Below are 21589 nucleotides of genomic sequence, written 5' to 3' on the forward strand. Positions count from 1 at the left end.
TGGGACCACCTAACATCTACCTGGCAACACTGGGTAGGGCAGCTTAGACAGGTCCAGAAGGTGCCCACACCTTAGCCTGTTCCCCAGGACCTAAGTCAGCCTTAGAGGCCCACCACCACACTCTCAAGTCTTTAAATGGGACTGTTTCATGGGACATACATATACACATACCCTAAAACTTTGGGAGGCCAGCTGTTTTCAGATTTGTATACCAAAAAACCATTCAGTTATGTACAGGATATGGAGTTCCTGGGTGGCACACAGGGCTAAACGCTCATCTACTAACCAAAAAGTTGGAGTCTTTGATTTACTTACAAAAGAGCCTGCCTGTCTACTTTGGAAAGATCACAGCCACTGAAGACCCAATGAAGCACAATTGCACTCTGAAACCCACAGGGTTGGCACGAGTTGAAGTCAACTCAGTGACAACCGGTTTGGGTTTTGATTTGCTGGTAAAGTTGGACTTCAATAGACAGATAAGTTGTTGTTAAGTGCCATTGAGTTCTGACTCACAGTAACTCTGCATAGGGTTTCTGAAGAATGGCTGGTGGGTTTGTACATTCAGCCAACTGCTAATTCTAAGTCAGCAGTTTGAAGCCACCAGTGGCACCAATGACAGAAAATGTTAACAGTCTCCTCCCATAAAGACCACAGCTTTGGGAACCCCATCAGGCAGTTCTACTTTACGACTTTGCAGACCAGCACATTAGCCTGTGGTGCCACACCAGGACTCTTTCTATAAGGTTGCTATAAGGAGGAATTGGCTGAATGGGTTTGATTGAAGTGGTGCAGTGGTTGGATGCTCAGCTGATAACTGAAAGGTCAGCAGTCTGAACCTATCAGGAGCTCTCTGGGAGAAAAGCATGACAGTCTACTGCTGTAAAAGGTTACAGCCTAGGGAACCCAATGGGGCAACAGTTCTACTCTGTAGAGGAATTAGGCACAATGGCAATAGGCTCTTTGGGTTTTGTTTTTAAATAGATCTAGGAATACAAGGAATTCAGGAATTTACCCCAGTGTGGAGTAAACAAGAAGCTCTGGTAGCATTGTTGTTGTTGTTATGTGCGGTCGAGTTGATTCCGACTCTTAGTGACCCTGCACAGAGTTTCCGAGGCTGTAAATCTTTACTGGAACAGAACACCTCATCTTTCTCTTGCGGAGCAGCTGGTCATTTCGAACTGCTGGCCTTAAGGTTCCCAGCCCGATTCGTAACCACTACACTACCTGAGCTCCTTTCTGGTAGCATAGTGGTTACAAATTGAATCGGGCTGCTAACCTCAAGGTAGGCAGTTCGAAACTACCAGCTGTTCCATGGAAGAAAGATGAGGCGTTCTGCTCCCATAAAGATTTACAGCCTCGGAAACCCTGTGCAGGGTCACTAAGAGCCGGAACCGACTTCATGGTACTTAACAACAACAACAAAACCCCAGTGTGACACTGTGGGCTAATGCACTGGACTGCAAACTTAGTTGAACCACAGCGTTGGTGGTTCAAGCTCAAACTCAACCCAGCCACTCCTCTCTCCTCGGAAACCCTACACAAGGTCGCTATGGGTCGGAACCGACTCAACAGCACTTAACAACAACCAGTAAAGATACTGCAGGTCTCGGAGCCTCCTAGGGTCAGGTGGTGTTCTTTCCTAGCCCCCAGGTTTTCTCTCCCTTGAAAATAAAGCTGGCCACTGAGGAGCAAGTGCCCAGCACACCTATTTAGAACTTCTCAAAGAGCACAGCCTTCAGTATGGATTATATCTCAATGTAAAGAAAACAAAAATCCTCACCACTGGACCAATAAACAACATTCTCATCAATGGAGAAAAGATTGAAGTTGTCAAGGACTTCATTCTTCTTAGATCAACTATCAACACTCACTCATGAAAGCAGCAGTCAAGAGATCAGATGACATATTGCATTAGGCAAATCTGCTACCCAAGACCTTTTTAAAGTGTTGAAGAGCAAAGATGTCAGCTTGAGGACTGAGGTGTGCTTGACCCAAGCTATGATATTTTCAATAACCTCAGATGCATACAAAAGCTGGACAATGAATAAGGAAGACTGTAGAACTGATACTTTTGAGTTATGGTGTTGGAGGAGAATATTCAAAGTGCCATGGGCTGCCAAAAGAACCAATAGGTCCATTTTGGAAGAAGTGCAGCCAGATGCTCCTTGGAGGCCAAGATGACCAAACTTTGTCTCTCATACTTCAGACAAAAAAGCAACGGAAAGTTCAGATCTCATCATTGCATGACCAATTGCTGGGACCAGTTGCTGGAGAAGGATATCATGTTTGGTAAGGTGCAGGTCAGAGAAAAAGAGGAAGACCCCCAGTGAGATGGATTGGCCAAGTGGCAGCATCAATGGACTCAAGCGTGGCAACAGTAGTGAGGTTGGTCCAGGATCGGGCGGCAGTGTTTCGTTCTGCTGTGTAGAAGGTCACTATGGGTCAGTACAGACTCGATGGCACCTAACAACAACAACACATTCCATCATTGCTGTCATCATGTTATTCCCTAGCAATGTAGACTGCAGGTTATCACAGTCCACATTCCTGACAAAACATGGAAAAATTCTACTGACTCATTTAAGGCAAAGCCTTTTGAATACAAAGTTATCACCTAAATCTCCACAAGAGATCAAAGCGCTCAAGTTATATTTACTGAATTTCAAACATGTGCCTGGCACCTTAAAACACAGTTTGCAAATTTAAGTGTAAATCTTCAAACTGTGAAGGTCAGTGATCAAACATAAAAACCTTCTTACATCATTTAAGTAAAACATCCTAGCCAGGTTGTCTAAATCAATAGAGTGAAACCTCGGAGAGCTGGAACTGCGTTGCTTTTCTGGGTTTCACAGTTTTTTCCTTTGACAGAGTGCAGTCTTACCACTTTCTACAGCTCATTTTAGTGGAAAATATCAGCGTTTTCCTTCCCTAATAGAGACGATTCTGGCTTTCGCAAGTTTTACTATAATAAGACATGACACATGCGGGTTAATGCACTGGACTGCACCAGTTTGAACCCCAAGGTTTGCCTGAACTGAAAGGTTGGCAGTTCCAGCTCACCAGCCACTCCTCAGAAACCCTACATAGTGTTGCTATAGTTTGGAACCGACTCAACAGCACAACAACAACAACTACATGGATGAAACTTGAAAACAGTATGCTAAATGAAAGTCACAAAAGACAACATATTGTGGATTCTATTTACATGAAACGTCCAGAATAAGCAAATCCAGGGACAGAAAGCAGTATATTTGTGGTTGCACTGGACTGTGAACCACAAGGTAGGCAGTTTGAGACCACCAGCAGTTTGAGCTTCACGGGAGAAAGACGAAGCTTTCTGCTTCTGCAAAACATTTAAAGTTTTGGAAACCCTAAACAGGGTCTGTATTAGAGTGGAAACTGACTCCGCAGCATTTACAGTAAGAGGATTGAGGGTAGGGGTTAATTGTTAATGGACATGAAGTTTCTTTCTGGGGTGATGCTCTAATACTGATAAGTATCAATAAAGAGTTTAAAAAGCAATTAAGGAGATTGACCTAAAAAATACAAAATAGAAAAGCTGAAAGCTCAGAAGGAGACATCAAGACTAAAGTGATTTGGTATTTTTCTTTTTCACCCAGTCATTTTTTCTTCTCCAATTTGAAAAAGCAACGGAAAGTTCAGATCTCATCATTGCATGACCAATATTATTGCGATAAAGTCTCAATTTCCAACGTTGTGAAAAAGAAAGGACTGCCCGGAATTGCCAAGGAATTTTTTTTTTTTTTTAAATCTCCAGATTATAGGTTGTTGATGGAGTATAGTGACTCAGAAGAATCAGTTATCAAGAGGGCTTTTGAAAGGTGGACTCGGTGTCCTAACTCCTTCTTACATCCTGGATTTGCATTTACTAGTACCAGAGTTTCAGCCAAATAAACCTACATGTACACAGATAGAACACACACACACTTGGAAATATCAGACTTCAAAGCACACATATTATAGTACAACGCCATAAAAAGTTAGGAAGAAGTGCTTCCCACTTTTGGTGGAGGTAGTGATTGTGAGCCATGGAGTTACAGGGTTTCCGAGGCTGTAAGTCTTTATGGGAGCAGAAAGCCTCATCTTTCTCCCACGAAACAGCTGGTAGTTTCTAACAGCTTATCTTGAGGTTAGCAGCCCAACTCGTAACCACTATGCTACCCAGAGCTCCTTGCCTTTCCCTATTAGAGTTCCTAATATTCTTAACATAATAGTTACTGCAACAATGACTGACCTGTAGAAAACTTTAACTTTAGATGGGGTACCACTTTTAGCAGTCTTATAATAAGTCTTCTATTTTGTTTTGTGGGGAGGGAAATTAATGTAGGGACACCATCCATGTACTCCCAATACTGAATGGGAATATAAAGTGGATATTCCTGAACTTATTTTTGCTTTAATTTGTAGACCACGTCAAGCGAAGAAGTCATAGTTTATACTATAAAGTCCTTTTAATAAGTGTTTGCTGGAGCTTTTGTTAAAAGCAGTTGGCAATGAAATTTTCTTAACTCCTAGATATCAGATAATAAAAATATAAACCCCACTCCCCATATTATGGTAAACTTAAGCATACATTTATAGAGCCATAGATGAAATGAAGCAAGTTAAATACTGAATTTAGTACATTTGTATTCTCCCACACCCTGGTGTGCAACAGAAACCAAGAAACTTTCAGAAATGACTGGGCCAGGCATTTGTTTCAATACATACCCTGGACTTACCGAGACCAATTTATAGACAACTCATCCACTAGTTCCTAATAGTTCTGCAGGATACTTAACTCAAATAAAACAATGATTCCAAATACAACTTGTTTAATGATAGGACTAAGAAATAAAGTACTTAATTTTGAAATGTACTATTTTCAAAGCCCCAAGTAAGCTTCAATTAGATAGACTTGAGCCCTTATATTTGCTTCAATTCAGAAGTGCCAAAACAAGGGATTAGTGTTTAATTTGAGCCAACAGGTTTCTGCTAGCTGTATTCAACTAAAATTCATCCCATTCCACCCACTTTCATTCAACCTGGTTTAACCCTGTTTGTGCTCAACTAATAATCTAAAGACAGGTTGTGGGAGCCCACCCAGTGGTGCCCAAATGGAAGGGTCTGGTCACCTGCTTTAGTAAAGACTGTTGCTGCTAATTGCTACTGATTCTATTTCATGCTGATTAGAATCCATGTGAACAGAGTACAGCTGCTTCCCAGGGTTTTCAAAGCTCTGACTTTTTGGAAGCAGATTGCCACCTTTCTTCTGAGGTGCCTTGGATGGATTCAAACTGCTAACCTTTCAGCTAATAGTCAAATGCTTAACTGTTTGCACTACCCAGGAATTCATTCCTTAAGGATTACAATCAAGAAAACCCTATGGAGCAATTATAATCTATAACACATAAGGTTGTTGTGAGTTGGAATCAACTCTATAGTTTGGTTTTAATTTGTCCCGCTCTTTGCCATATCCTCACTACCAAACATATCCTGGTATGCTGCTTGCTACAGGATAAGTGCTTGACCATAAGGTCAGTTTGAACCACAAGGTTTTAGCAGTTCAAACTCACCAGCTGCTCCTTGGAAACCCTATCAGGGTCCCTATGAGTCAGAACCAACTCAATAGTACTTAACAACAACAACAACAAACTTATCTTAGATCATTACTTCAAAATAAAGAGCCAACAGGGCAGAAAAATGTACCAACTAACAAGGCAAACAAAGATAACGAGGAGATTTAATTAAAAGAAAGAAAACTGGATTCTGAAAAATGTGATTCAGAATTACAAACACTGCTGAAACTCCAGAAAATTTAAAACTATTATTATATTAAGAAGTAGTTCTGCCTCTCTAAATTAAACCCATTTAGGCCTCTATGAAAGATTCCTGGTGTGGCACTATAGGATAAGCAGCGGACTGTTAACCACAAGGTTGGAGGTTCAAACCTACCAGTTACTTCTTGGAAACGCTATACAGGGTCTCCATGCATCAGAACAGCCTCAAAGGCACTTACTTAATAACAATAAGGTCCTAAGAAAAGGGAAGCCCTGGTGATACAAAGGATTAAGCATTGGGTTGCTAACCACAAGATCAGAGATTCAAATCTACAAGTTGCTACACAGGAGAGAAAGATGAAGCTGTCTGCTTCGGTAAGCATATATTATCTCAGAAACCCTAAAAAGCAGTTCTATTCTGTCCTATGTAGGGTCACTATAAGTTGGAATCAACTTGGTGGTAATGGGTTAGGTTTTTGGCTTTTGTAACCACAAGTCATGGTCCAATTCGGAAGTGATGATTACAAGTCACCAGAGATAAGACTATCTATGTCTAAATCCTACCTCTGCCATTTAATAGCTGAGTCACTTCAAGCAGGACTCTTGGCCTCTCTCTTAATGTCTCTTTACTCACCTGAAAATCTGAGATAATAGTATTTCCATGGGGCAACTATGAACTTATCAATGTGAAGCAGTTACCATTTTGCCTGGTATGCAGGGAAGTGCTTAATAACTTACCTAGTATCATCTTATTCCCCAATTCTTTTTGCACACAAGCGTCCAAATTGAAATGTTAACCCTGGCTCAAGGAGAAATTGAAGATTATTTTTGCAAACCTTCTTTAAATGTGTTTCTTCAGGACAGAGGAAATTCCAGGGGTGGGGATGTATGTACTTATGTCCTTTACTCACACAGCTTTGTAAGTATAACTTATCTTGAATAAAAATAAATACTAAGAAAAATAATGTATTTGATTTTCAAATCTTCCTGGTAATTCTAAAGTAAGACAAGTTTATTTCTTTCCCAGCACTGTTTATAAGAACTCAAATTAGCAAGAAAGACTTCAAAATGGCCCAAGGCATTTTTACCGCTTTAGAAAGACTTGTGACTTGGGTGTTTATTCTCCTACACCCTCAAGAGATTTTTCACATATCTAAGAAAGTCAAGTTGTTCTTTGCTTAACATTGATTCAGGAGGTAAGAGGCCAATTTTCTTTTTCTGTGTTTGATTTTTAAAAATAATCTTATCAGTCTCGTCCAACATCAACTTCATCCCTCAGCTACAAAAGTACTTCAACTCTCCACCCCACTCTCGAAAACAGTAATGGATGGATCCTTCCCATAATGAATACGTTAAATCCTGTTCATCAGCACCTTCTCCTTCAGAGAGAGTGAAAGACCTGTATGACCAATAGCATTTCACACCTGAAATTTCTTTGGCAAAAGGACAAAACACACTGTTGAAATCTTTCTTAACCAGACAGTATGACTTTATTATATAGTTGTTGTTAAGTGCCGTGGAATCGATTCCGACCCATAGCAACCCTGTATAGGGTTTCCAAGGAACAGCTGGTGAGCTTGAACTACCGACCTTGCAGTTCAAAGGACTTTGCAGTCTGACACATTAGCCCACAGCGCCACACCAGGACTCCATTTATTACATTGTTAAATGACACGAATTAAAAAAAAAAAAAAAAAGACATGAATTCAGTTTATAATTTTGTTTAATTTTCTTTGCATATTTTCAAATATGCAAACGGATTCCTAATTACAAAGAAAAGTAATTTAATCAAACATAACAGGAAAATTCACCTTTAAAAGAAAGCAGCACAATGTGCTTAATGCACTTACGTTAAAGTTCATCATAGAGGAAGACAATTTTTTAAATAAGAGAGGGCCTTACAATCCCTGAATCTGAAGAAATTAAAGCTCATTAGCTCATATAACCTTTGGCCAAAGAAGTGCTCCTACAGATTATTACTAAACAGAGGAATTTACTGTTTCATACTAGTGGAAACCAGGAGGAAACAATCCCAGTCATTGCTAGGGGAAGTTTAAGAAGCAACTTTAAAGAAAAAACCCAGCATAATAAATAATACATCGCCAATAACTCAAACACTTCTATTAGATATTCAGGATCAGTTTTAAATGTCACATTTACACACAAGCACATTTCCTATTACCTATCAAGTAACACATTTCCTTGGAAACCCTATACAGGATCGCTATAGGTCGGAATCGACTTGACAGCACTTAACAACATCAAGTAACACATTTCCTTAGACCATATATATTTCTTTCTAAACACCCAGTTACAAAAAAAAAAAAAAACTCTGCAAATAAACATGCATATTCCTTTAAAAATTTCCCACAAAGTTTGAATGGAAACTTTTTACTTTTATGACAATTTGCAAAACTGTACAAAGCATTATGAAACACAAGTGTCCCACTCTCGGCCCTTGCAAAAGCAAGACAACGTGTTAAGAAAGTGAGGCAAATTCTCAAACAGAAAAGCAAAATAATATAAAGCACCCAGGGGAAATAATAGCTGAAAGTGAAGAACTGAATAGCAGCCTAAAAGCAGTCGAAATTCTAATCTACACTCGCGATTCTTACCCTTGACAGCACAGAACAGAACATCCTGCCTTACACATTTTGGACTGCAATTCTGAAACGCTAAATCCAAAGACAAAGCCGCTCTGGGGAAAATAACAATTGCGCAACAGATCAACAGCTCCAACTTGTCCCTTGGCCCCGGCGCGGCGAGGTTTGCACGCTATAATGCAGGAAAGGGCCAACCGAGGGACGCCGTGACAGCCAACCGGCCACTGTCACAGAGGGTGAGGTGGCTGAGCCCTCGCACGCGGCGTGCGCCACCGGGAGGCACCACGCCCGAAGCGAAAAAGTCCAGAGCGCCGCGGGATCGGACTTCAGGGTCTGAAGCTCTCGCTTCCACTTCCAGTGAGGGGCTGCCGGGGGCGGCCCGGGTTCAAGCGCCCCAACCTCTCCCTTGGCCAAGCCGCCACACGTCGGGGCGACGCACGCAATGAGCACTCGGTGACCTCCTCCCTCGCCCCGGGGCTGGGCGTTCGTGCTCAAGGCCTCCAAAGGGTGACTTGTTGGGTTGACAGCTCGATTATTTTTGCAAAGCAGCACCCACAGGCAGCCCAGTAGGGTGAGCACGCCGCGCAGTGGCCCGCGCCCGCGAAGGTCGTAAGACCCGGGGCGGGCGCAGCGGCGGAGAAAGGCTCTGGGTCGCAGCCCGGCAAAGACCTCGAACGGCCCCGTGACTAGGCACATTTTTGCCGACTCTGGGGCGGGGGAGCAGCGCAACGCAGCCGCGGAAGAACCGGGCCGCGCCGGCTCAGACCGCGGCTGTCCGCCCCCTCCTGCTCTGCCGCCTCAGAGGGCCTCAAGCCCCGGGAGCCGGCGAGGACTTCCGCGTCCCAGCTCTGGCGACCAGGGGCGTTCCCCATCTCTCGCCCGCAGGGCCAGCTCTTTAAGAACCCTCACTGTGGCCCCTCTGGGGCCGAGGGCACCCAACTCTGTCCCCACTCCCCTCCCGGCCCCTAGGATCCCTGCTCCTCCTCCCTGCCCGGTGCCGGCGCAAGCGCAGCGGCTCCAGTTTTCCGCTGCTGCAGTTCCGGCTTTGGCCACTGACGAGAGGCGAAGCAAGCAGCGGTTGTCCCTCCCCGGCCGTGGTCCCCTCCCCTCCATGCCACCGTCCCCGCGCCACCGCGGGTCCCCGAGGATCGGGACAGCACCTGCTGGGACGGCTGTCCCGGCGACGGCAGCTCCAAGTCCATCATGTTGAGCTAGGATTGCGCGCTGGGGCTCCCCGACGGCGGCCCTGTCCCGGCTGCGGAAGCGTGGACAGGGCGGCACTGGCGGCGGCTGCTCCCGGCTCTCCGGCACTCGTAGCTGGACAACCAGGCTGGAGCCGCCGACCGGGCTCTTGCCCCGCTCCGCCTCCCGCCCTCCGAGGGCGGGGCAAGAGCTCGGGCCTCCCTTCCCGGGCTGGACGCGCCGGCAGCCTCCGAAAATCCCCCACCCCCGCCCAGGCTGACGCAAGAGGCTTGCGGACCGGGGGCGGGAAAGGGCAGCAGACCCGGTCCCAGGGGGAGCCGACGGGCGGGAGAACTGACTGCCGAGAGGGATCTTCCTTCAGCTCTTCCGTTCCCGCGCTCAATTTGCTGTTCCCTAGCAAATAAAGCCAGTGCTCTCCGCCCGAGGGATAAAGAGTTGTTTGCCGAAGGTCGATCGGGTTCGGGGCTTTGAAACAGTTTAAACTCTTGGGCAAACACGCCCGGAGACTAGGCAAAGGCGCGGGTGTCGGAGTCGCACCTCCCTGATTTGAAGTTGTAGAACCTTGCCCGACTTTTATCTCACTCACCTCCCAAGAGTGGCGCCAGCTCAGGAGGCGGGGACAGCGGGCTTGAACCCCGGCTGTGCGCACCGCGAGCTGCCCTCTCGCCCTCGGTGCCCGACAGGGCTGGGCCCAGTGGGCCCTGCCCAGGGGAGATGGGCACCATGCCGGGAGCTCGTGCTCACAGTCACCTAAATGTTCCCCACACGTTTGTACTTGTTACGGTCACATTGTCAAGGTGAAATGGAGGAGTCTCTTGGTTGGTAAGTGCTCAATATTGCCCACCAAAGATTTCCTCTTCCCCAAGGTTTTCTTTTTACACCACACCACAGATGGTGTCCTTTGACTAACTAAAGCATTCCCTAATCCTTAAAAGTTTATTTTTTCACTTATTCACGATATAGTTTTTGTATAGTTGGTTTTTTAAAGACAAAGTTACAAAACAGTTGTAAAGTATGGGCCCGTTTTTAAAAAGTGTGAACCTACTGCCATCCAGTCGGTTCTGAGGCTTGCAGAAGCAGATTACTCTTTTTTTCTACCACATTGCTTCATTTTTCTACCACAGAGCAGGACGGCTGGTGGGTTTGAACCACCGACCTTTGAGTTAACAGCCAAGTGCTTAACTCACTGTGCCACCTGTTGTTGTTGTTAGGTGCCATCGAGTCAGTACCGACCCATAGCGACCTTATGCACAGCAGAACGAAGCACTGCAGATCCTGGGCCAACCTTATTACTGTTGCCATGCTTAGTCCATCGATGCTGCCACTTGGCCAATCCATCTCATTGGGGGTCTTTCTCTTTTTCTCTGACCCTCCACCTTGTTGTTAAGTGCTGTTGAGTTGGTTTCGACCCATAGTGGCCCTGTACAGGGTTTCCGAGGCTGTAAATCTTTACAGGAGCAGAAAGCCTCATCTTTCTCATGATATCCTTCTCCAGTGACTATTCCTGAAAATATGTCCGAAGTTTGAGAGATAAAATTTGGCCATCTTGGCCTCCAAGGAGCACTCTGGCTGCACTTCTTCTAATAACGGATCTATTGGCACTTTCAATATTTTCCTCCAACACCATACCTCAAAAGCATCAATTCTTCTACCATCTTCCTTATTCACTGTCCAGCTTTCACATGCATATGAGGTTATTGAAAATACCATGGTTTGGGTCAGGCGCACCTTAGTCCTCAAGCTGACATCTTTGCTCTTCAACACTTTAAAAAGGTCTTGTGCAACAGATTTGCCTAATGCAATACGTCGTTTGATTTCTTGACTGCTGCTTCTGTGAGTGTTGATAGTTGATCCAAGAAGAATGAAGTCCTTGACAACTTCAATCTTTTCTTCTTTGATAAGAATGTTGTTTATTGGTCCAGTGGTGAGAATTTTTGTTTTCTTTACGTTGAGATGTAGTCCATACCAAAGGCTGTGCTCTCTGATCTTCATCAGTAAATGTTTTAAGTTCTCTTCACTTTCAGCAAAAAAGGTTGTATCATCTGCATATCGCAGGTTAATGAATCTTCCTCCCATCCTGATAACACGTTTTTCTTCATATAACCCAGATTCTCAGATTATTTGCTCAGCATACAGATTGACTGTTGTTGTTGTTGTTATGTGCCATGGAGTCGGTTCCGACTCATAGTGACCCTGCACAGGGTTTCCGAGGCTGTTAATCTTTACGGGAGCAGAATACCTCATCTTTCTCCCGCTGAGCAGTTGGTAGTTTCGAACTGCTGACCTTGCGAAAGGTTCGCAGCCCGAGTCGTAACCACTACGCTACCAGAGCTCCTTATACAGGTTAAATAAGTATGGTGAAAGAATACAACCTTGTCACACACCTTTTTTAAAAAAAAATATATATATATATATACATATATTTTTAATTTTTAAAATGTTGTTAGGTGCCCTTAAGTTAGCCCCGACTCTTAGCGACCTTATACACAACAGAATGAAACACTGCCCCGTCCTGCACCAACTTCATAATCTGTGCTACGTTTCAGCCCATTACTGCTGCCACTGTTCCAATCCATCTCATTGGGGGTCTTCCTCTTTGTCTCAGACCATCCACTTTACTACCAGGGTTCCTTTTAAATGTTAGAAAAAATGAAACAATACTCATCAATATATTAATGGTTGCAGTATCATGAATGAATTAGTATTTTACTTAAAAGGGGCCCTGGTGCTGTGGGTTTGGTCTTGGGCTGCTAACCACAGGTTGGTAGTTCAAACCCACCAGGCACTCCACAGAAGAAAGATGAGGTTGTCTGCTTCCCATAAAAATGTATTGTCTCGGGAATCCTACATACAGTCTTCATGAGTCTGAAATTCACTACTAGATCGATGGTGGGGTGTTAATTTAAGTATGTTTTAAATATATAAGGAATGTATGAGGGTAGGTAGAAAAGTATTGCTGAAAAATCATAGACACAATTATTAAACAAAAATACTAAAATGTGAAGCAATTGTTTCTTTACACATCCTCCATCCAGGTCTGTATACTTCTTAAAGTGGTGTTTCCATCTCTTTAACCCCTCAACCCATAGAGATGCTGGACAACCAGTTTTTGTTGACTACGTGGATAAATTCCCGTCTTGATGCCACGTGGCTTTTTATGTCATGTCTTATAGTTCTCCCTACAACCCTGTGAGTTTGGGCTTTTGTCACCCTCATTTCATAGATGAAGAAATGGAGAAACTGCATATACAAAGGGCCAACAGTGGGACTATGGGTGCCACCACCTGTGGCAGCCAGACCTGGAAAGCAACCACAGCTCTTCAGCCAACCCCAGATGGTCAGGACTTGGTCAGCTGCCATCCTCCTTACTTTTTGCCCCAACTTAGGACCAACTTGAGAAAGCCAAATATAGGTGTGGCGCTGTAGGATCAGCAATGGACTTCTTAACCACAAGTTGTTGGTTTAAACCAACCACCTAGGACACCCTAGGTCACTATGAGTTGGAACCCACTAGACCACACTTAACAATAACAACAATAACAGCAATCCTTCCCAGAGAGTATGGGATCCTTTTGGCATCCTAAAAAACCAGTCATCATAACCTTCTGAGCTGACCCCTCTGCCTTGAATTCATAGTTGTGGTCTTCCTGACTGTGGGAAGCGCTTAACTCTTGATGCTTGGCAAGGCCGCACTGGGGCGAGAGACATTATGCACGGCATATGATTCTCAAAAGCTGACCCCTATCTTCCCTTCAAGTTAGTCCTGAATTTACTTGCAAAAATGTATATAATATGGCAATATTCTCAGCTTTCACTATGAATTCTACAAACTTTAGGAAAAACTAGCTTATCAGCAATTGCTTTCAGCCTTGGTGGATTGAATACAAAGAGAAATTGTGTAAATTACTCCTTTTCATTAGAAAACCTAAGTAACTGCATTTGTGAGGCCACAAAAGCAAATAGCATATTAGAGTCAAGCTGATCTACCCCCATAGGCCTCACCACATTCAGTCACTAGCTAGAATTCACAAACCCCTACATACAGACACCTGCGTAAACAAGTAGACAATAATGAACTTAAATGAAGAGTAGTTTTGACTTAATAATCTACACTTCTTGCAGCTAGTAACTAAGTTGGGCTTTATGCCACATAGCTCTTAAGTGATTTAATGAATACCTTTATTATGAAAAGAATAGCACATTATGTAGGATAGAAAGTTTATAATCTTTTAGTAGAAACAAGAAGAAACAGTTTTCTCTCATACTGGGAAAGAACATGAAGGTCAGTCTGAACATCACAGAAGTATATTTGTCAAGGTTGTCTAAGGACCAGGTGCAAGAATGTTGTGACTGTGTAATAATTCAAGAAATGATAAAAAATGTCAATGCATGTACTGTGTAGTTGAAGTATAAAAAATAAAGACTTGTTGGGCAGAGGGCAGAAGCTGGAGAGAATAGCCGGACGGCATGACAAGCTGGAAAACCTCTCGAATTGTATTCATTTCTTCATCCAACGTTTCCGCGTATTTGCTCGTGTCCCACGACCATCGCAGAGAGCCGGTCTCCCTGCACCTGACATTCTTTAAAATACTTGGTCCTTTAACAAAATGGTTGTTTTATGTGGGGCAACATTCCTGTAAACTTGTTGCAAAACTTCAACGATTTAGGAAGATGTCCACTTGATTTCTGTTAAAAATTTGATATTAGTTCTGACCTCAAAATCCTGTTGTCAAGGACACAGAAGTATCTTTTTTTTTGATGGCACCCTAAGGAGACTAGGAGTCCTGGTGTGGTGCTGCCGGTTAATGTGCTAGACTATAAGGTTGGTTTGAACCACAAGGTCAATGGTTCAAGTTCACCAGCCACTCCTCAGAAACCCTATACAGGGTCACTATGAGTCAGAACCAACTCAACAGTGCTTAACAACAGCAAATGAAACTAAGGCAAGTATATTACTGGTCACCTACCTACTATCTGGAGTCCTGGTGTGGCGCTGTGGGTTAATGCGCCAGACGGCAAAGCCGTTTGAACTGCAAGGTTGGTGGTTCAAGCTCACCAGCTGCTTCTTGGAAACCCTATACAGGGTCGCTATGGGTCAGAATTGACTTGATGGCACTTGACAACAACACCCACTATCTGCCTGGAGCTCTGGTAGCATAGCGGTTACAAATCGGGCTGTGAACCTTCAGGTAAGTAGTTCGAAACTACCAGCTGTTGCACAGGAGAAAGATGAGGCTTTCTGCTCCAATAAAGATTTACAGCCTCGGAAACCCTGTACAGGGTCGCTATGAGTCAGAACTGACTCCACGGCACATAACAACAACAACAACCCACTATCTGCAGTCATTCACTGATCACAGAAACATGTTTAAGCATGCTTTGTTTGGAGTAAACCCATGCATGTATGAACTAAAACTCAAGTAGCAATATTTTTTTTAACTTATCTTCATATATTATTATTATGGATTGAAAATGTCTCCCAAAAATATGTGTTCTAAATCCTAGTTTCTCCGCTTGTGGTTGAGGAGCCCTGACGGTATGGTGGTTAAAGTACTTGACTGCTGATCCAACCACAGGAGAAAGATGTGACAGTTTACTTCAGTAAATTTTTACAGTCTTAGAAAACCTTAGGTGTAGTTCTACTATGTCCTCTAGGCTCGCTATAAGTCAGACTTCATTGTAAGACAGTGAGTTTGGTTTTGGTTTACGCCTGTGTTTATAATCCTATTTGGGTATGGATTGCCCTTGCTATGTTAATAAAGTAGGATTAGTGTAGGGTGTTTTATTTTGAGTCAGTCTCTTTAGAGATATAAAAGAGATTAAACAAACAAGTGAGTTGAGAGAGAGATGCCAAGCCACATGAAGATCACCCAGGAGCAGAAACTCAAAGAAACAAAGACCTTTTCCAGAGCTCACAGAGAAAAAGTCTTCGCCTAGAGCCAACACCCTGAATTCAAACTGTTACCCTCCTAAACTGTGAGAAAATAAATTTCTGTTTGTTAAAAAAAAACCACGTGTGGTATTTATTATAACAGCACTAGATTACTAAGATAATCACTTTTACATTAAAAAACAAATATTTAAAAATTGTTGCCCACAGAACCTAGATTCAAAGGGCGTGGAGGAAGGTAGAGTCTCCAGTGAATAGTATCCAGCCTGTCCAGGAAGGGCTGATGAAACGAAATACAGATGGGTCTCTTGTGATGCAATGGTGAATAATTGTTATCAGGACTGATTGTGAGGGTTGGAAATCTAAAGGTAGACATTTTGTAGCAAGGAGGGGAGTGATTCACTTTTCAGTCTAGGAGCTGAGGACCCTAGGACCATCAATGGAGAAAAGTGGAGAGCGGGATCCTACCCAGAGAAGCAGTGAGGCCTGAGATGGAGGCAGAAAAGATGGAGGCATCAAGAGATGGTGTGGCTGGGAACTTGGGATCCAGAGAGGGAAAGGGGCTGAGGACTGTGGTGGAGGGATTCAGGCTTGCAGGGTATAACCTTTGGTTGGGTGAGGATGCATGGACGGGATGGTAACTATGCCAATGAAACGATAGATGATAGAATGAATGTAAAACTAATGTTCTCCCATGTGGACTATCAAACAATTCACAATAAAACATTTATTAAAAAAAAAAAATGTTGCCCACAGAAAACTTCATATATTTTAAAATCAGCAATATTGTGAAATATAAGATTTAAAAGGGAGTAGTAAAATGGTTTAGATTTTTCACTTATGTATCAACAATCTAACCTTTAAACCTGGTTTCCAGTTTCTAACTTCTTGGAATTATTTAAAAGCAGGTGAAGTAGTGCCAGCATGGTTTTACTATTTTATTCAAAAACCTGTTGTTGGTTTTTTTTTAAGAAGACTGATGATAGCATATCAGTGTCAAATAAGCTATAAAGAACTTGTTTTCTCTTGGTTGCATAATTTGATACTCACAAGTTTTACCTATAAATTTTTACCTCCAAATACTTAAGATAAATGAAGCCTTTTATTAATTGTAATTGAGAGCTCATCTTCAACCTAAATTCAGCCCTTTCAGCTGTTATGTGAAAAAATCGCACAACGATCTGCACACTACAAACAAACTTAAAAGAAATTATTTACAAAGACCCTAACATGAAACATAAAGAGGCATAATAGTGAAATGAAGATTCTGGGTCAAAAAAAGGAGGCGAGTTTATTGTTAACAATTCCAAGTTACTTATTAAAACTACTACATCACAGAAGAGAGACAGTGAGCCAGGAGGTGAAAGATACAAAAGTCACATATGACATGGTTGTTGCCCTCAAGAAGTTTATGAAGTGTTTGGTATTTCCTTGTTAGGCAACACAATTTCGTTGAGTTTAGACTGAATGAATTACCCTTTACTTTTACAAAACTGTAGTTTGCTAGGAGTGTATTATTTCAGGCACCTGCAGAGTACATATTTTCAAAGGGAGGAGAACAATATGATAAGAGTCTGAACAAGCTTAAGAAATATGAACACTAAGGGAAAGCTGTTTGGCATTGTAAAATAGTAGTTCAGAACAAGAAAAGGGAACCTCAGTCTCGGATCACCCATGTCAAAGAGGTTCCCAGTCTTTGCAGATACTAAAATGACATTATCTTCATTTGAGAGCCTCGGCCCCTATCTTGTCCTCTAAATTTATATACTGGGCTACGGGGACACAGATACTACAGGTCAAGAAACTGCAGGGGAGGGGGGTGTCAGGAAAAAAGAAATACTGTTATTCTTCTCTGTCCAGGTACCACGGAAACCTTTTTGACTGCAGCCTTTCCTAGTTTACTCTTCATGTACATTTCCATGGATCTCCGAAGTCTTTGCTGTTGTTGTTGTTACGTTCCATTGAGCTGGTTCCAACTCATAGCGATGGTGTATAGTGTTTCTGAGGAGTGGCTGGTGGTTCAAAACGACCTTGTGGTCCCGTGCATTATCCTTCAGTGCCACACCAGGACTCCCTACATATATGTTTCAACTGTGCCAGAATTGTAATACCTTGCTCCAACTAAGTGTTCAGAGTGCACAAATCTGGATAGTGGTGATGCATTCAAACCAGCTCAATTTTGTTCAGATCCCCTGTTGTGAGCATGAATTTCCCTTCCAGGTCAAAATCTTCACTCTGATCTGCCAACCTACAAAACCCTAAGAAAGTAACAACTGTTTCAAAATCCTACAATGCCTTGAAGATTCTTCCCTCTTCTTAGCTTTCCTCAGCTATTCTTAGTATCTGAATTAGAGAAACGATCAGAATCTCTTGCAATTATAGTTGAAATTCTGCTTTGTTCAGCTTAGTTGAAGCATGTGGAGTAGCTAGTTTCCAAAGGTAACACCCAATAAACTGCTTCTCTTTTATTAATGCATGTGTGTAGTTTCCCCCAACGCTGAAACTTGGCTTGTCCTGTGATTTGCTTTAATTTATGGAAGGATGCAACAGTGGAGGTGGCTTACTCATCTATGCCAAGAAAGTTGGAAGACAATTGCTTGGCCATCCAAATGAAAGCGATCTCTATTCCTGTCCTTTCTAAAGAAAGGCAATTCAAAAGAATGAAAACATTATCCATCAATATCATTAATATCACAGGAAAGTAAAATTTTGTTGCTGATAATTAAAAAATGATTGCAGCAGTAAATCGAGAACTGCTAGAAATTCAAGCCGGATTCAGAAGATGTGGAATGTCAGATGATGTCTGATGGATATTGACTGAAAGCAGAAAACATCAGAAAGATGTTTGCCTGTGTTTTATTGACTATACAAAGGCATTCAACTGTGTGGATCATAATAAATTATGAATAACATTGCTAACAATGGAAATTCCAGAACATTTAATTGTGCTCATGTGAAACCTGTACATAAAGCAAACAGAACAGAACAAGGGAATATACTTAATGGTTTAAAATCAGGAAAGGTGTGTGTCAGGATTGTATCCTTTTACCATACCTATTCAATCTTTATATGCTGAGCAGATAATCCAAGAAGCCGGACTATATGAAGAAGGAAGAGACATTAGAGGAAGATTCATTAACAACCTGCAACTTGCAGATGACACACAACCTTGCTTGCTGAAAGTGTAGAGGACTTGAAGCCTTCAGCATGGATTACACCTCAGTATAAAGGAAACAAAAATCCTCCCTACTGAACATAAGCAACACCATGATATTGTTTTTGTTGGTAGGTGCTGTCCAATTGGTTTTGACACGTAGCAATCCTGTATAGGGTTTCTAAGGCTGCAAATCTTTATAGGGAGTCCTGGTATGGCGCTATGGGTTAATGCACTGGACTGCAAAATCAGTTTGAACTGCAAGGTTGTTAGTTCAAATTCAACAGCGACTTGATGGCACTTAACAATAAGAACAACAAAAATCTTTATAGGAGCAGAAAGGCTCATCTTTTTGTGCAACATTATGGTGATAAATGAGGAAAATACTGTAATTGTCAAGGAATTCATTTTTGCTTAGATCCACAATCATGGAATTTTGTTGTTGTTATTAAGTGCTGTTGAGCTGGTTCCTCCTCATAGCGATTCTGTGTAAGGTTTCCAAGGAGCAGCTGGTGGGTTTGAACTGCTCACCTGTGGTTTATAGTCCAGTGCTGATCCTACAGTGCCACACCAGAAGTCCATCATGAAAATAGCGATCAAGAAATCAGATAATGTATTTATTGCATTGGGCAAATCTGCTGCAAAGGATTTCTTTACAGTGTTAAAAAGCAAAGATGTCACTTTAAAGACTAAAGTATGCCTGACTCAAACCATGGTCTGAGGACTTCAAAAAGTTAATAAAATGAAAATAAAATAGAATGAAAAGAAAATGGATTTTTCCACAAATGTTTTGAAGCCACCTCATATTTCAATCACCTCATATGTCTGAATGTGAAAACTGTACGGCTAGGGAATCTCAGAGAAAAATTGATGCATTTGCATTATGGTGTTGGCAAAGAATATTGAAAGTATCATGGACTGTCAGAAGAATGAACACATCTGTCTTGGAAGAAGTACAGCCAGAATACTCCTTAGAAGCCAGGATAGCCAGACTTTGTTTCTTGTACTTTGGATGTGTTATCAAGAGGGACCAGTCTCTGGAGAAGGACATCATGCTTGGTAAAATAAATAGTCTGTAAAAAAGAGGAAAACGTTCAGTGAGATGGAATGACACAGTGGCTGCCACAATGGCACGTACGACTGTGAGGATGATACAAGAATGGGCAGTGTTTCCTTCTGTTGTACCAGAAGGTCGCTATGAGTTGAAACCAATGCAAAACACCTAATGACAAACAACAACATGGGAGGAGACTAAAAAAACGTCACTGTGCTGGTTCACGCTTGAGCTTTAACAAAGCCTGAAGGCTTTCAGCTTTCCACTCTTGAAACTCAGCCATTGTGTCAAAGTTTTCCTACCTTCGTGGAGTGAGAGGCCATGGGAGAAACCCTGGAGGATGAGATTCCAAGGTGAGAAAAAGGCTACACAAACAAGGCACCACCAGGTAAATGACAAAACCATCTTAGACCCTCCAGACTACCAGCTGAAATCAGAGGACTCTCAGTCCCTACTGCTATCTGACTGCAACGTAAGAGAAACTCCAAGAAAGACCTGTAAAAGTCTGACTGGCTGAACTCAGCCCATCCAAAGAACTGTGAGAAATTACAATAAACTATTTCCAGCTACCACATTTTGGGTTAGTTAATTTCACAGCAGTAGATAACCAAACCAGCTTATATATACTAAATATCAAAGGCAGGTTTCTTTGGGCTCCTTTTTTGTTGGTTAACCATCACTGGAGCACACATACAGAAACAGCACTTTTATAGACTCTCAGAAGCTAATTGACCTCCTGGAAATGAGGAAGAGATCATTGTTGCTTCCTGAGAAGTAAATCGCTTCATCACACCAAGCATTGGCTCCCATATCATTTTATGTTTTTGTTAACTGCCATCATATAGACGCTCCCACTCATGGCTACCTATGCACAACAACACAAGGTACTGCATGGTCCTTTGCTATCCCCATTATCAGTTGCAGATCAGAATTATGTGATCTATAGGGTTTTCAATAACTGATTTTTGAAAGATTGCCAGACTTTTCTTCCTAGTCTGTATTAAATTGGAAGCTCCATTGAAACACGTTTGGCATCATAACAATGCACAAGTCTCTGACAGATAAGTGGTAGCTACGCTTGAGGTATATTGGCTGGAAATTACCCAGGTCTCCTGCAGAGAAGAGAGAGAATAATTCTACCACTGAATCAGTATAGTTCCCTATACCATTAACCAGATGATGAAGAAGTATTTTCTTTATTAAATACAATTAAAGAACACAGACACTTCACTGATGAAATAGATGGAAATATAAACGCATACAGAGATTCTGGCCCTTGTATGACCTTATGTGTATCAGTTATATAAAATACTTACTGATTATCTGCTGAGGGAATTTGAACTTGAGGAGGAACCTGCCCAGTAGATAAACTGAACTCTCATTCAGCAGTGTTCAAAATAATTAGTGTATTAATTTCAAAACACACCCATGACCCTGGTTCCTGGGTGTGCACATCTCATTATGAAAACTGGTATAAAACTGTGTATCTACAAAGCTAGTTTTAACTCATGCAGTTTTCTACTCAGTAGAAATCGTGCCCTGCAGGACCAATGAGTAAAGGTGAAAAATAGAGATTTGAAGGATGATTTTGAATTATGTATTTTATATATGGTGGTTATATGCTGTGAAGTTGATTCTGACTTAGTGACCCTGTAAAGGGTTTCTGGGGCTGTAAATCCTTATGGAAGCAGAAAGCCTTATCTTTCTACTATACACATATTTTGTATATATAATACATATAACACAGAATATAATATATATATACTGTACCATGGGAGAAAGATGGGGCTTTCTGCTCCTGTAAAGATGGGAGAAAGATGAGGCTTTCTGCTCCCAAAAAGATTTACAGCCTCAGAAAACCTGTGCAGGGTACTTAGCAACAACAACAACAATATATATATATAT

The 21589-nt window shown here is 42.2% G+C and overlaps 1 protein-coding gene and 1 pseudogene across 2 annotated transcripts in view; one reads left to right on the forward strand and one right to left on the reverse strand.

The window, feature by feature from the left end:
- NFE2L2 (nuclear factor, erythroid 2-like 2) overlaps positions 1–9667 on the reverse strand; it is a 42586-nt gene extending 32919 nt beyond the window's left edge. Inside the window, exon 1 of one of the 2 annotated variants that reach the window (XM_006866675.1) lies at positions 8396–8498. In XM_006866675.1, the coding sequence (XP_006866737.1) occupies positions 8396–8419 (24 nt within the window). In that variant the 5' untranslated portion in view covers positions 8420–8498. Of the gene's footprint in view, positions 1–8395; positions 8499–9543 lie in introns of those variants that run through there. The other variant, XM_006866674.1, reaches the window with a different exon arrangement.
- A 642-nt stretch (positions 9668–10309) lies between these two features.
- The window catches only part of LOC102840104, a 27635-nt pseudogene continuing 16355 nt past the window's right edge, over positions 10310–21589 (forward strand).

The sequence above is a fragment of the Chrysochloris asiatica genome, unplaced genomic scaffold, assembly GCF_000296735.1.
Source record: "Chrysochloris asiatica unplaced genomic scaffold, ChrAsi1.0 scaffold00094, whole genome shotgun sequence".
NCBI lineage: Eukaryota > Metazoa > Chordata > Mammalia > Afrosoricida > Chrysochloridae > Chrysochloris > Chrysochloris asiatica.